Below are 15,172 nucleotides of genomic sequence, written 5' to 3'. Positions count from 1 at the left end.
CCAAGAAGTCGTGCCCAGTTGCACCGAAGTGTCAGGTGCGAGAAGGACGCTTTATCGGAATCAGACTTGAGACCTAAATGATAGGAGGAGAACGGCTCGCAAGGGCGTCGTAAGTAGATGCAACAGTTCTCATCGACCAGGTAATTTTATATGATACCCATTTATTTCCCTTTGAGAAGAGTCACCGGAGCTATATCATGATCGCTCCGGCGCCCACTGTGTTCATATTTTCCTTGTTTGTCTATTTTGCTCTTTCGGCTAGTACAGAGGGGTATGACCAGTCCATCCAAACAGACATTCGTATAAGCAGTCCGAATTACACGCCTGCCTATCCCACTATCGCTCACTCACATACAGACACATCAGAATTGTCATCTACAAACATGCTCTTTCTCTTTATTCTTCACCACCCCCGCCACCACCAATCTGCGCAGCCTTCTTGGCACTGCAAATGTCATCAACTCGGAGCAAAAGGCAAGCAGCCTGTTCAGATTGTCAGTATCCTCTTCTGTAGTTGTAAATGACAGGGAATATCGTGAAATGCTTACCTCAATGGCGGTCTTGATACTCTGGAGCTTGATAGCCTGAGGCTCCCACACTCCGTATTCTTTCATATCTGCAATGGCACCTGTATCACCGTTGACACCCCAGGTGCTCTTACCCTCGGCCTGCTTGGCTCGGAGATCTGTCAACACACGGACAGGGCTCTTACCAGCATTCTGGACGAGAGTTCGAGGAATAACCTCAAGAGCATCTGCTACAGCCTTGTAGGGCCACTGCTGGACACCCTCAATACTCTTGGCGAGTTGACCCAACCTCACGGATACGGCCATCTCTGTAGCACCACCACCAGGCGATAACCTAGGAGAGAACATAACATTTCGTGCGACACCCATGGCATCCTGGAGGTTTCGCTCGATTTCGTTGAGTACATCCTTGGAGGGACCTCGGAGAAGGACTGTGCAGGCCTTAGGGTCCTGGCACTTGGTAAGGAATGTGAAGTACTCGTCTCCAATCTTCTCAATCTCGAACAAGCCACATCTGGTACCCACATCAGAGTCCTGGAGATCCTCTACTCTGTTGACGATGGTGGCACCGGTAGCGCGGGCTATTCTGTTGTTATCGGTCTTTCGAACTCGGCGGAGAGCTGTGATGTTTGCCTTCATGAAGTAGTGCTGGGCAAGATCTATGACAGAGATTAGTAAGGCATGCTCCTCAGGAGTCATGAATTGAGAACGCACCAGACACTCCCTTCTCCGTAATGACAAGATCAGGCTTGACGGCGACAATCGCCTCGCACAAAGCCTTGACCTGCTCCTCCTCAATCTGCAGAATTCGATTCCAGTCATCCTCCTTGGTAATCTCGATGTTGGTTTGAGACTCGCCCTTCTTGTACTCAAGAGGGCAGTCGAGGAGAACGATTCGGGGGTTCTCGATGCGCCGGCGCATCTTGGGATGTGTAATATCCTTGTTGAGCATAAGGCCGTCAAGAACTCTGCTGTCCTCGATCTCACCGCCAGGGACCTTCTCCACTCTGGCATATCGCTTGATGTCGACTTCAGTCTTGCCGTTACCAGCCTCCCATGTCACAGTGCGGACAGCCTTGAGGGCGAGATCGCACATCTGATCCATCCATCGAGAAACGAACTTGGTGCCAATTGAGGAAGAGATGAGCTGGTACATGGCCTTGTCATCGTTGACATCGATCGGCAGAGAGATCTCCTCGATGATTTCAAGGGCATCTTTGAGGGCTCGCTTGAAGGCGGAAATGATGACGACAGGGTGGATGTTACGGTCGAGCTGGGGAAGAGCTTGGGCGAGAATCTCACCAGCTGTTCAGATGATGTCAGTGATATGCTCAACTAGCATTGCAGTATAGCCATGCTCTCTTACCCAGGATAATGACGGTTGTGGTTCCATCTCCAACTTCCTCGTCTTGTGTCCGGCTGAGCTCAATCATGCTCTTCGCGGCAGGGTGGGAGACCTCAATTTCTCGGAGGATAGCATGTCCGTCATTTGTGAGAACGATGCCGCCCATGGGGTCGAGCAGCATCTTTAGCATGGCCTTGGGGCCGAGACATGATCGAATAATGTCGGCAACACTAGGATCGGTGGTTAGGGTCGGGCACGCGACTCGAGGATAGGGACAATGGCATACGTTTTGGCAGCAGCAATATTGGACAGCTGGGCTTTCCGGCCAGTCTGCCTCTCACCACTGTTGGTGTCTGTACAATCTCGATCAGCCTCGATTCCGAATTGAAAGCTCCCCTCTCAGGCTCAGGGCCCAGGGGTTCGCCTTCTAGTGTGGGGGTTATATATTTTTGTCGAGGTTTAGACTCACTCATAACCACCACCGGAGCCTGCATGATGGGCGAGGTGTTTAGTGTTTCTTCGGCTCAACGGTATAATTCTCCTTCAAGTGATGGCAGCAGATTCGATCAGGCGTGGTTCGAAGAAATGAAAGGTGCCGGGTTGTCGGTGTCGGAGGGGCAAAAGGCTAAAAGAACAGTTGTTGAGGGGCGGGCGCGCACATACAGAAAAGTTCAGTGGTGGATGTGGATATGGAGGATTTTTGGCGGGGACCTGGAGGCTCCCATCCTGCTTGCGCTCTCTCGGCTTTGATATTAACCCGCCCCGCCTTGCGTTTGCTTAGTAGCTCCTGGTAACTACCTACTAGGTACCTAATCGCAATTTTGACCAGCTCATGACCTGTCAGAGAACCCCCTGGAAAACGAAGGCGACCAATCATATAAGCCAAGAGCCGCTGAGCTTTGGAGCTCCCCTCCATCAATCAAGCGAGCTTGTAGTTGGAGAAGAATTGTCCATGGTACACATCTTTCACATTATCATTGTGGCTGTTTCGAGGTGTCCACTACGTACTGAGCTACCTTACTCCAAGACAAGGCATAAAGCAGTCCAAGACATTGAAACACAAAATCAACCTCCTTCTTGTCTGAGTTAACTCTATTCTGATTCATTGCCATTCAATTACAGTACATGATGGCTGCGAGGAGAGCAGTCCAATCCATTCTGCCTAAATCACAGCCCCCAGCTTGGACAGCCTCAAAGCGCATCACAGAGTTCATAGCACACGTTACCCCTGTAACATCGCCATCCCAGGCCAATATCTACCTTGAGTCTCTTCTTGAATCAGATAAACGTATACGTAACGCAACGCACAATATCACGGCGTGGCGTATTAGAGGCGAGGGCACTGGCCATCAACAATTCAATGACGATGGTGAGACGGGAGCCGGATCCCGACTCCTGCAGCTGATGCAGTCCATGGATCTTTGGGATTCTATGGTTGTAGTTACACGCTGGTATGGGGGTGCCCATTTAGGATCCAAAAGATTCAGATTAATCACTTCCGTGGCCAGTGACGCCTTTGCGAGGGCTGGTATGTCTGGAGACAAGAAGGGAGATACACCTGAAGGGAAGAGAAAGAAGTAGTGCGAAATGCCGGATTGCGCTGGCTGACTATGAAAGAACAGGCCAGGCCTATATCACCTGCGTAAGCAATCTAATTCTCGGCCAACCCTATTTATATGCTAACATCTCTACACCAGGTACCAAGACTAAGCTTCAGTCTCTATAGGCCCTTCTGTTCTCCTTCATCCAGTGTCCCAGTCTGGTCAAATGCCGCCTTCACTCCAATCTAATTCCAATAGGTGTTGTAGCGGTGACATCCATTTGCATCTTACCTCAGCGCCTCTGTAGCAGGCAAATACTGATGATCCTGCGTCCGACTTGATATCAAACTCTGTTGGCCGATCACACTCAATCTCGCTGGATCTCATTGCGTAACCTAGATGCTGCCAAGGCCGTCTTGGATTGGCAGTTCCCGACACCCGGATAGGACGTCGAAGTTCGCCCAGTATTGCCCTTCAGTACTTGGGGTGCGACTTTGATCCATTTACCTCCTTTCTTGGACCTGGCCTCAACGAGACAAATGTCTCCTGACATGAGCGCTTGGACATAGTGCCAGTGATCTTGATCGCTGATGGCTTTCTCACCAAGCCGATCCCACCAGGATTCGTCGGCAGAGTAGATGGGAGCATCCTCTATCCAGAGAAAGTCTGGAGGGAACTTCTTCATGAACCATGGATGGGGCGTCACTGCAAAGGTTGGAATTCCATTCTCGCTGTATCTCCATTCGAGCGCCAGTTGGCGTGTCGCTTCTTGGGTGTAAGATTCCAAATTGAGTCGTCCGAAGTCTCCAAGCTGTGCAGAGGCATCCTGCTGAGACGGCTCTTGGCTTTTGGCTTGAGGAACGGGCAAGGGAGGGTCCCATTCTTCCTTGATCTTCTTGATCTTAGACGTGGGAATGGCAAACACCATAGTGGCATCGCCCGTGCGATACTTCTGAGGCACAGGGCCTTTGATATCAAGAAGCGGCTTGACAATCTTGAACCATGTCCATCTCTGTTGCTGCAGAGGGCTTCCGCACGTACTTCAAATCGGCAATCAGTATTGTGTTCATATTCACCCCTGAAGGTAACTCACACGTTTGCCTCATACAGAGTGATGCTGCCTTTTCGAGCATCCAGCTTGAGGGCATCCACACTGTCTGCGATCTCAGCCGATACTGGACTGTGTGTACCGAGACTCACACTCCGTTTCAGCATCTTGTTCCTCACCATATCATGCTTGAAATGGAGTGAGTCAAGTTCAAGTTCCCAGTACCCAAAGCGGCGGCATGCCCATTCAAGCCACGCCATCAATCCTTCCGAATTTAGAGGAACAACGAGAGACGAGTCGTTTTTGTTGGGAAAGGGCTCAACACGCATTAGGCGCTCAGGGTGAAGATCAAGTATCGGGAAGGGTGCATAACGATTGTTGTTGGCAGATCCAGTGATGACATGGAGACGCTCACTAGCTACTCGTCTGGGAAGAGTTGTAAGTATTAACTACCAACACGGATATATGATGATGGTGGACACTCACACCGGAACCTCCCGGGCCTTGATATGCTGAGACCTCTGCCTAAGAAATTCGGCTCGCCCAGTGGCTCCAGGCGCGTTGTTGATCAGCTCATGGTTGACCATCTCTGCTACCTTGCGATTGTCGACTCCTTTGGAGTGAAGGCGAGAGAGGTCAGGCATCATATGATAATGCATATCCATTTTCGTCATCGTTCCACTGATCGTCATGGTATCCATGGGTTGCGGTCCTGGGCTTCCTTGTGAGCCTTGTTGAAGCGCATCTTGTGTGGCATTCGTATGTGCTAGGTTGTTGGCAAAGCCCATGGCGATGCCCTTTCGGAGCTTCTCGCGAACAGACAGAGTGCTAAGATGCTGCTGGGAGAGATCATGGTTTGTGTATCGATAAAGAGTGGCGTGGTCTTCATCTTGTTCCTCTTCTTCTTGTTGCGGGTACGTTCTCTGACGGCTGGCGGCAGGACGAAGCGGATAGCTAGCAGCGAGGGATCCAGTAGTCGGTCCTGGGCCTGGTTCCACGGTCTTAGGAACTTTGGCCTCATTTGACTTGCGCTGCGTGGCGGACATGTTCGAGAACCTTGGCCGGTGGAAAGCTGCAGGGTCTGTTTCTCTCATCGTTCCTCCCGGCGACTCAACAACATATATAGCCCGACACCTCTTCGTGTTTTGAGGCTCAGGCCGTGGGCTAAGCAAATGCTTGCCCTTGGCATATAGCAAGCTCACCATATTTGTAGCAGCGGAGACAAATCGAGTGTTGGAGAGTTGTTTAGAACAATAGAGTTGCCGCGCACACTTGTCTCCACTATAACACCTGCGGCATGGGGATGAAGGTATCACCAGTGTGCGAAGATGAAGAACAATGGGATGAAAAGCTGGGCTGAATAATTGACAATGGGTGAAGAAGTGTGGAGCGAGATTATCTTTAGGGATGGAAGGCACGCTCTGAATCATCCACTCCCTATCACTGCCCTCGGTCGATGAAGGCATCCATTCCATTAAGGACGAGCAAGTCCGTTACTTGCAAAAGCGTGTTTGTAATGGAATTTGTGAACCTGCAGAAACTCGCTGCTACCTCTTGCTTTTAAGAATACCGCCTTTAGTATTCAAGCATCTAATCAACTAGCTATATCCTATAGATAAAATGCCATTATCTTGCGATTGTTCCTTTCTCTGTCAGCCCACCAAAACACTACACAAATGCCAGAGTTGCCCTTCCTGTGACGCAAATTAAAACTACCTACAATCCTCCCACATGTTTGAATAAAACAACGGCAATATCATTGCTCTGCTCTAAAGCGTGAATATTGATGTTGTGGTCAACCGGTGTTACTGACTTTGCTAAGCGTGGAGTTGACGAGGAAATGCCACTATCCACAAAATGTGGTTGCACAAGATTTTGTTTGGCGAAAAAGTACAAGGATTCATTGATTTTAAAGAGGACCGATGCCTCCCGCACTATGGATATGCATTGTGATTCACGGTCACAAGTCGCTAACAGAGTGAACATAGCAATCTATCTACCTTGGCACTGAAGCTGGCACAATATACCAAACTCTTGGATTGGAGAAACAATATAACGGCTATTTGCTTTGCAATACACCTTTAGCAATAGAGTACTGATTTATAAACATCTTCCGGGCTGAAGAGTGATGGTAAGTAATGAGGAGTTATGTAACCAGTATCTTAGGTTCAAGCTCTGAAAAACACGAGCTGGCCCTTACATGGTGACAGTGAATCTCTTCGAGACGATCCTTTGCTTCAAGATTGAAAGCAATTCCTATCAGTTCTTGAATAGAGTGGCAGCCACTTGACAGCAAAATATACGCCTCCACCACCAATGCAAATCGCCAAGCAGGCCAATTTGGACTCGTCTTGGCAGAAAGCTCGCCGTAGTCGGAGTAAAGTTCTTTTCTCACCTCTGAACTGGTGATATTCTCATACTTCCCCAGAAGATCTTGGCATGTAAAGAGCCCTTATAAATACTATACACTCTGCAATTTAGCTTACTTCGAAAGGCTGTTCTCTAAGCGTAAAGCACAAGTACAAATGCCATTCAATTTTTGTATCAGGCATGAACATGCAGGAACATCACATATAACTCATTCTACAAAGCTTCCCTTGCATGACTGCCGTCATTCGGCCTGGTTGTTTCTATTGATGGAAGAACTTTTAACCAAGATCTTATCTGATGAAAATGATATATAGCGTCGAGAACCAGGGTTTCGGGATAAACGGACAACATGGACAGTCTCCACAAGGGTCAAGCTGACGTAGTCTACTGTAAGGTATTTGAATAGAATTTTCATGTATCATATTGACCTTGATTACTATGTTCAACTTCTATTAGGACTTCTAGTTATTCGGTTGGAGTATTTTGAACAGGCTCAAGGCAATACGTAGACATGGCACAAATCCAGTGCCTACCTTCGCATAAAAGAGCATAACCAAGAGCACCTCTCTCGGATTCCATTGAGATGAGGTATTTAAAACTCAGCCATGTCATGACAACAGTGCTGAACTAAACGTCTTAATGCTTGTCGATCCCCATCTGATAACTTTCAAGAACAAGCTTAATGTTACCCTTACCCACCAGCAATCCACTCAGCGTCGGCACTTATGCTAGATGCAGCAACCATATGTGGGGAGTTTATCAATCTCATCTAATCTCTTACAAGATGCTCTGCCTACGATGGGTACAAAAAGGGCACTGGCAAGTCTTCAAGAATTGTTACTCAGGTCATTTCCTCTTTGTCTTTGCCAGCTGTGAAAATGAAGTTCGCCACTATTATCGGCTCAGCTCTGCTGGGCTTTGCTTCTGCTGGTAATACTACTACCCGGAAAACCACCTACGACTACATCGTGGCCGGTGCCGGAGCGTCGGGTCTGGTTGTTGCCGAGAGACTTGCCAATGCTGGCCACAAGGTTCTTCTTGTTGAGCGTGGTGGTCCTTCATTCTACTCAACAGGTAACCGAGATGACTTGATGAAGTGGAACAAAACCGTCACCGCATACGATGTCCCAGGCATGGCCTACTACACCGATATCTCGCCGACCATTCAGTGGTGCACAGACATTGCTGCCTCAGCAGGTTGCCTGCTCGGTGGATCTACCATGTTGAACGCTCTCATGTTTGTCAAGCCCCGAGCTGCCGACTTTGAGGGCTGGCCCAAGGGATGGCAATGGGAGGATGGAGTGTCGGATGCTGCCAAGAGCGTTTTTGAACATATGCCCGGGAGCATTCTTCCCTCGGCCGATGGAAAGCGCTATGATGATGGTGCTTTTGAGGTTATGTCAAAGTTCCTTGAGAGCAATGGTTGGGATGAAGTCAATGCTCTTGAGAACGTCGAGGCGAAGGATAAGATCTTCACGCATCCTCCTTGGCTGGTAAGTTTGATCCCTATACTTAGGATAAAACTCTAACATCACTTAGATCAGCAATGGACTTCGAGGTGGTCCCGTTCGCGATATTCTACCCGCTGCGCAGGCCCTTGACAACTTCAGCCTGCAGCTTCACGCCAAGGTCATCCGTGCTGTTCGCAAGGGCCCTATCATTACCGGCATCGAAGTGGAGCATGAAAACGGTTCTCGCGAGATCATCAAGCTGAGCAAGGGTGGTTCCGTGGTCCTCTCATCTGGCACCCACTCGACACCTCGAATCCTCTTCAACTCAGGCATTGGACCGAAGAAGCAAATCCGCATTGTCCAGTCCGGCTCTACGAACGTTAAGCTCCCTCCTGCCTCTCAGTGGATCGACCTTCCCGTTGGTCAGCGCCTCAGAGACCATCCGATTGTTGTGGTGGATTTCCAAACCAAGAATAAGCTTCAAGCCCTTCCCAAGGAGGCCTTCACTGAGCCTAACGATGAGACTGTTGAGTTGTTTGCTGAAGGAAGTGGCCTTCTCTCGCAGTCAGCTCAGCGTCTTAATTTCTGGAAGAGCGTCGAAGGCAGTGATGGAGTGACCCGCTATGTGCAAGGCACAGTCAATGCCCCTGAGAACAACACCATCTCAGCCAAGGTCTATCTCACCCACGGTCTTACATCCCACGGAACCCTCGAGATTACTCCTGAGGGCAACACCAACATCACCCAAAAGCCATTCCTCAATACAGAGGGTGACCGTGATGCTCTCAAGACCTTTGTCGCCGAACTTCTTAGCTACGCACGTAAGCCTGGTAGCGTTCTGAGTGTACCTAGCAATGTCACCGCCGACACTATTCTCGAGGTTTCGTACAGCGGCAACCATCACCTCGGTTCGGCTAACATGGGAGCCAAGAACGATGGCAAAAGCGTCGTTGGGCCTGACACCCGAGTTTGGGGAACCAAGAACCTGTTTGTTGTCGATGGTAGCATGCATCCTGAGGTTCCAACTGGAAATACCCAGGCTTCAATTATGGTTGCTGCTGCACACGCCGCTAACAAGATCTTGGCTGCTTCCTCCAAGCGACACTAAATAAATATTCATGCCCTTGTGGCCAGGGAAAACTGAAGAGTGTCGAACGTATCAGATGTATAGTGTAGTTCTGAGTCCACCATTAAGAAGTAGACAAAAGCTAGATATAGAGCTCGCAACTGTTGAGCATCAACCTGATAAAGTCCATGGTCTTGTGGTAAAGAAGCAACCATTGCGTAAAACTACCAAGAGCAAGGCTTTCTAGAACTATCTCTTGCGCTGTTGATCGTAATTCGTAAAATGCCAACTCAGGTGGCTTATTTCAGAGCCATTCCGCCAAATACTCGGTCCAATTCTGCACCTTGGTCCTCTGTCGCATTCGTGTTGGTTCCGCTCTGAGTGTTTTGATGCTCTGGTACGTTTCCAGCACCTTGTTGCTGCACCGGTGTACTCCTCTCGGGCTCCAACATGTGCATCTCACTATCGAGCCAACCCGGCGCAACTCTCCTCTTCTCCGCGAGTTCACGCGCCTTGATCTTCTCATCAAATTCTCGGAGTTCGCGCTCTGCATCTTCTTGCATTTTGGTCACGTAAGCTTGAAGTGCGCGGCATGAGGCGATGATGTCTTCTGGGTGTGCCGCATGACCAGAGTTGGATACCACGTATTTAGGCTTGCTTTGGCCTGCGGGGTTGTCTGATGCTGCCTCGATGCCCAGGGACGAGGGTGGGATGTTTGAGGGCATAGTCTTGTAGTTATACGAGAGTGTTGTCGCTGTTGGAAGTGACACAAACGGAGAGACTGTCAAAGGGACTTGTTCCAGAAGGGGGTGGGATCCTGAGGTTGAATCAGCTCTATGTTGTGCATCGTGCATGAGTGAAGCCTACGCTTGTTGTCGCGCATGTTGGCAATTATACCAGTCTTGGGGAATTAGGATATCGGCTCAAGCGCTTTTATAAGATTTTGCAGATATATTTCTCCCGTAATATTTAATGATAGGTATTGTGTATAGACACAAGGGAATTTGAAATCGTGCAAAGTTGAGTGTGTAAGTCAATTCGAGGTTGAGGTCAAGCGACGCGTGCCTGTCTGTCTAGTCACTCATCGTAGTGCGATAAGCTTATCGATAAGACTCGACCGACGATAAAGCTCTCCCTCCCACTTTGCGATGTACATTTTCTTCAGCTGCCTGGTGAACCCCTCCACTCCAAACGAACCAGTTTACACAAAACACCCAGACATGTTGCCAACGACAATTCGCACACCGCCAAAGGCCGAAGACTACACGCCTCTGGCCGAGTACCAGTCAACAACGCCCGAAAGCTTCGTCAATGGAAAACCTGTTCTTCACTACCATCTCGAAGGCGCAAAGGCATGGATCCCCAAGGCGCAATGTGGCAGTCTGGCTCTATTTCCTGCCGACTCAAGCGAGAAACCCAGTGCTCCTGAAAGCGACAGCATAAATGGTGATGTCGAGGAGCTTGTGGAGCAGGCAGTGGATGTCTTTGTGAACTCAGAGTACGTCTCATGTTTTTAATGGTACAACTCAAACTAACATCGTAAAGGGCCTTGACCATCTTTAGTCCCAAGGTTGAGGCAGGTGTCTCAATTCCTTATCCTTCGATATCAATCCACGCGATCAAACAGCTGGGTCCAGAAACAGATGCGCCTCGCATCCAGGCCGTATGGATGCAGCTTGAATTCTCAAACGGTGGTGCCGAAGACGACGATTTTAGCACAATAGACCTTACCATCATCCCACCCAAATCAGATTCTGAGTCCAGTGTCGCTAAGCAACTGTACGACGCCATGGCCAACTGTTCCGACCTTCACCCTGACCCCAATGATGGCGAAGAGGACGAGGATGAGTACGATCGTATTGTCTTTGAGGGCAGCGAGGAGCACCAGGCTATTGAGGGTTTCACAGGAGTTCTGCGCGGTGCTAGCAACGGCGGTCTACCGCCTCCTATGCCTGGTAGCGGCGGCTGGATCACAGCGGATAACGTGAACGAGTATTTCGACGAAGATGGCAATTGGATTGGACCTGGCGCTGAAGGTCAAGAGAAAGAACTGGGAGAAGGCGCAGGAAGAGTGCGAGATCGCGATGAAGCTGAGGGCGCTGATGCAGCCGAAACCTCAGTCGCTGATGATCCTGAGAACAAGCGACCACGAGTTGAGTAATAGATGATACCTCACCAAAATACACGGCAGGGCGTTATGGTATAAGAGACAAAATTAATCGATGCATTACGAATTTCACTTGATATGGCTACTCAAGAAAAGAACCTTTTATTTGCAACGCAGCCAGTATAAATACGATCTTCTATTAAGATTACGTCCGAAGGGTATATTTCCAACGAGCTTCTGCCTAAGCTACCTACCTACAGATTAATTCCATAAAACTTACGAGTCCGAAAGCTCCCGGTATCCAATCCCCAGTAAATTAGCCTGCTGATGTTACATGAGATGATGAGTCCTCGACAAACAAAAGAAAGCCAGAAGAAAATGATGAAGAAAAATTAAAACTTTCCGTTTACATGCGTAGACATCGTCCCTTTGCATCCACAGGTGAACTCTTCAAAAATCCATCCGCGTCGTATAATCCAATCGAATCCACGCTCTTGCGCTTACTATCGCGTTTGCTTTCAGCGATGAGCTCGCTCACAGTTCCAAGTTTAGTCTTGCTCAATGCCTGGCTCAAGTTGCGAGCATCGCGTCTCATATTCGCGCTCCTTCGTGTCTCTCTGAGCCCACTTGATGTCGACGATGGTTCTTGATTCTCTTTCCCCTCATCAATATCATCCTCGCGTATCTCAACTCCTAAATTTGAACGGTTGCTGCGGCTTTGTGGTAGTGGACGAGTTGGCATGGGTGGCACAACTGATCCTGACGAATTCTTGTTAGGACTTCCGAGATTGAGATAGTTTTGACGACCAGACATGCTAGCTCTAGGCGTGACAGGATTAATAGTTCTTCGGGAGAAGCTACTGGTCAAGTTCAACATCGGCAGTGTGGGCGAATCGGGCTCGTTGAGAGAAGATCCTAATGAGTTGCCGCTATAAGAACTAACCATGCTGTTCATCCTCCTGAGCTCCATGATCGAATTTCCGAGGGATCCCATGCTTGGTACAGTCGGCGGTGCAAGACTCGCCATATCCTTCTTCGAGCGTGAGATGGAACGACGAAGGGGTGATCCTGTAGAAATCGCGCTTGGGGAGCCCACCGGTGGCTCATCATGGTATATGGTATTCGCTGTTGAGGACATTTGTCGCAGATGTTGTGAGAACTCTCGTCTCGGCATCGGCGATACTGGCTTTGGCATGACGATCTGGTCGACTTGGGCGATATGTTTTGGTGGCTCGGGGAGTGCTCTCTTGGGTGCGGTGCCCATTAATAACGATAACATATCCTGCTCGTCGAATGGCGAAGAAGTTACTGTCGAGGGGCTCGGTACTGTCGCCACGCTATGTCTGTTCTCTGGCAGCAGTGGCCTCACACGCTCCGGCACTTCCGGTTTGGGGCTCTCGCTCATCCTGTTTCCAAGTGAAAGTGTGCTATCTCCCTCGGTAGTCGTCACAGATGGCGTCAGGATGCTGGTGTATGAATTGCTAACAGGGAACGCAAGAGCAATACCATCTTGATCGCGTGAGTACGTATCATTGCGCTGGAATCGCTCTAGTGGCGGTTGCAAGTATGAGGAGATAGGAGGGCCTCCAACAGCTTGTGTGCTTACAAACGAAGGTCGAAGTTGTCCTGTTGTGTTGAAGATGGATTGTCCGCCTGGGATCGATATGCTCAAATTTCTTCCCCTTTTGTGCGATGCTCTGTTTCCAAACAATGATCCTCTGCTTTCTGAACTAATAAATCCAGGTGTTTTCCGCTCTACAAATGGATCTGGCTGGTCTTTTTCTTCGGGGTCATTGGCGCTGTACAGTGTCGAAAGCGAACTTGATGCCTGGCTGTCTTGTGAAGCCCGTCTATTGGGGCTATCCTCCTTTGCAGACTGTTTATTTGAAGACTTCTTCTGAGGGTTTTGCTTCTCCGGACTTGGGTCTTCCGGGGCGTCCCACTGACGCCCTCTCATTCGACTTGGGCTTGACAGTCCTCCTGGCAATACCAGCTCTTGGGTCGCCTCGGCAATCAAGCTGTTTGCAGCACTTCCGATTGAGCCAGTAGAGACCTGCCGACTCTGCGCATCTGTAGGTACCACATGGATAGTAGCTCTCTTGGTAGGGCTCGGCGGAATCCTCGAAATGCGAACTGTTCCAGTTGTGTTGGTGGAGTCCTCAGATGACATGGTCTTGTGGCTGTGTGGTGTTTTGGTAGGAGAGTTCTTGCGTGGTGTGCTTCTCACTGATGAGATTTTCTGTGGTGAACGTTTTGTTGGTGAGCTGCGCGAGTTCTTGCTTGGCGAACGGCTCGTTCCTTCTCGGAGTCGCTGTTCTGTACTTCGAAGGATATCTCGAAGATCTGTATCGGTTACAGATGCTCGTACACGAGCTCTCGAGGGAGCTCGCACGGGACTCGTCTGAGCCTCATCTTCTGGCATGGGTAGTTCAGGTGCAGTTTTGCTTGGCTTGAGAGTCTCAACGCTTTGTCGCTTTTGAACTTTGATCCCTTGCTCAAGCTCCTGACTATCCTGTGCCTTTTCTAGGTCATCATCCGTCATGAGAGTTGGAATTGTTGGTGCTCTTCCCAGCCATCCATCGCGACTAAAGAGACTATCGCGACGGCTCCTGCTGACTATTGGACCGTGGAATCTATCCTCTTCAACCCAGCTACTCGATCGTCCTCGTTTTCCGTTTCCACCGAAGAAGGTAAAGCTGTTGTATGTCGGGAGTGGTGGTAATACTGGTGGCAGCGAGAGTGAGAGTCGACTGACTGATCTTGACATGGCGTATTTGCGCTTGACCAGCCGCTTTGTGAAGATGGATCGTCTATGGTCCTCGGCGTTTTCCGACACTTGATATACAGTAGTCGCGTCCTCTTTATCTCGAGACTTGACGCGCCAAGTAAGAAGAAACCCGATCGCCGCAAAAAGGAGGATTGCACCACCAATGGAAAATGTGAGGATCCATCCGAGACCAAGTCCACCAGCTCCATGAATGGCCCTGCGTGAAATATTTGAGAGATCCATCGTTATTCACACTGCCGTAGCTGAATCTTGAGAATCCTTAGCCGGCAGCAGTGCTTCATGAGTATCGAGAATTAATAAGTTCAGCACACGAGGCTTGAAAAGGACAGACAACGTGCAATGGCGGAAGCCAAAAGAGAAACCCTTCAAAGGGGAAAAGCCCGCTTTCATCTTAATTCTTTACTTGCGTGTCGACGTTTTTGCTGAGGTTATTTCCAGGGTCTCAGTTCAATATCATGAGGAATGTGTTGCTAGGTGTAACCCATTCCAGCCTCAGCAAACCACGACACCAGCTTCACGACACTCTAAGATAGCAGCACCATCTTGACTTCGGGAAATTCAAGAAACCTTGAATTAATTCGTCACTTCGACAGACATATAGTCATAATGTATATATGGTAAACCGTAGAGTTTCAGTCTGCCTCGAAATAAGGAAAATATAAGGAATATCACGCAGTTTTCAGCTGAGAATATCGGGAATACGTAATCACCAGGGAGATTAATCCTCGAAATTGGCTGTACGAGTTGTGATCATTCATCATTCCTGTATTTGTAGCAGGTTGTTTCTCTCTAAGTTTACATACATGTTCCCAAACTCGTGGGCTGCCATTGTCCTCCTATGAAGAAAAAAAACCTCCAAGCCAAATGCTCCTCTTCCAACCATGCATAACATAAGAACACCTGGAACCAGCCAGACAATAGAAGCAGAT

At 49.2% G+C, this 15,172-nt stretch overlaps 7 protein-coding genes; 3 read left to right on the top strand and 4 right to left on the bottom strand.

The window, feature by feature from the left end:
* Window positions 1-396: 396 nt before the first annotated feature.
* Window positions 397-2,366, bottom strand: FFUJ_13179 (probable chaperonin of the TCP1 ring complex; the record flags this gene model as incomplete). XM_023575832.1 has 6 exons in its annotated part: window positions 397-483; window positions 549-1,186; window positions 1,242-1,832; window positions 1,894-2,102; window positions 2,159-2,225; window positions 2,342-2,366. The coding sequence occupies 6 exons, from the start codon at window positions 2,364-2,366 to the stop codon at window positions 397-399; spliced, it is 1,617 nt and encodes a 538-aa protein (XP_023429083.1).
* A 634-nt stretch (window positions 2,367-3,000) lies between these two features.
* Window positions 3,001-3,453, top strand: FFUJ_13178 (uncharacterized protein; the record flags this gene model as incomplete). The annotated part of the gene is made up of 1 exon (XM_023575831.1): window positions 3,001-3,453. The coding sequence occupies one exon, from the start codon at window positions 3,001-3,003 to the stop codon at window positions 3,451-3,453; it is 453 nt and encodes a 150-aa protein (XP_023429082.1).
* Window positions 3,454-3,780: 327 nt separating this feature from the next.
* FFUJ_13177 (uncharacterized protein) lies at window positions 3,781-5,507 on the bottom strand (the record flags this gene model as incomplete). XM_023575830.1 has 3 exons in its annotated part: window positions 3,781-4,453; window positions 4,507-4,887; window positions 4,948-5,507. The coding sequence occupies 3 exons, from the start codon at window positions 5,505-5,507 to the stop codon at window positions 3,781-3,783; spliced, it is 1,614 nt and encodes a 537-aa protein (XP_023429081.1).
* A 2,202-nt stretch (window positions 5,508-7,709) lies between these two features.
* Window positions 7,710-9,390, top strand: FFUJ_13176 (related to cellobiose dehydrogenase; the record flags this gene model as incomplete). XM_023575829.1 has 2 exons in its annotated part: window positions 7,710-8,324; window positions 8,371-9,390. 2 exons carry the CDS (start codon window positions 7,710-7,712, stop codon window positions 9,388-9,390), a joined length of 1,635 nt encoding a protein of 544 aa, XP_023429080.1.
* Window positions 9,391-9,647: 257 nt separating this feature from the next.
* Window positions 9,648-10,231, bottom strand: FFUJ_13175 (uncharacterized protein; the record flags this gene model as incomplete). XM_023575827.1 has 2 exons in its annotated part: window positions 9,648-10,165; window positions 10,216-10,231. 2 exons carry the CDS (start codon window positions 10,229-10,231, stop codon window positions 9,648-9,650), a joined length of 534 nt encoding a protein of 177 aa, XP_023429079.1.
* Window positions 10,232-10,568: 337 nt separating this feature from the next.
* Window positions 10,569-11,509, top strand: FFUJ_13174 (uncharacterized protein; the record flags this gene model as incomplete). XM_023575826.1 has 2 exons in its annotated part: window positions 10,569-10,846; window positions 10,894-11,509. 2 exons carry the CDS (start codon window positions 10,569-10,571, stop codon window positions 11,507-11,509), a joined length of 894 nt encoding a protein of 297 aa, XP_023429078.1.
* Window positions 11,510-11,861: 352 nt separating this feature from the next.
* On the bottom strand, window positions 11,862-14,465 carry FFUJ_13173 (uncharacterized protein; the record flags this gene model as incomplete). The annotated part of the gene is made up of 1 exon (XM_023575825.1): window positions 11,862-14,465. The coding sequence occupies one exon, from the start codon at window positions 14,463-14,465 to the stop codon at window positions 11,862-11,864; it is 2,604 nt and encodes an 867-aa protein (XP_023429077.1).
* Between the last annotated feature and the right edge of the window lie 707 nt (window positions 14,466-15,172).

Source organism: Fusarium fujikuroi, chromosome FFUJ_chr04 (assembly GCF_900079805.1).
Source record: "Fusarium fujikuroi IMI 58289 draft genome, chromosome FFUJ_chr04".
Lineage (NCBI taxonomy): Eukaryota > Fungi > Ascomycota > Sordariomycetes > Hypocreales > Nectriaceae > Fusarium > Fusarium fujikuroi.
This window is presented reverse-complemented; position numbering and strand designations above follow the sequence as displayed.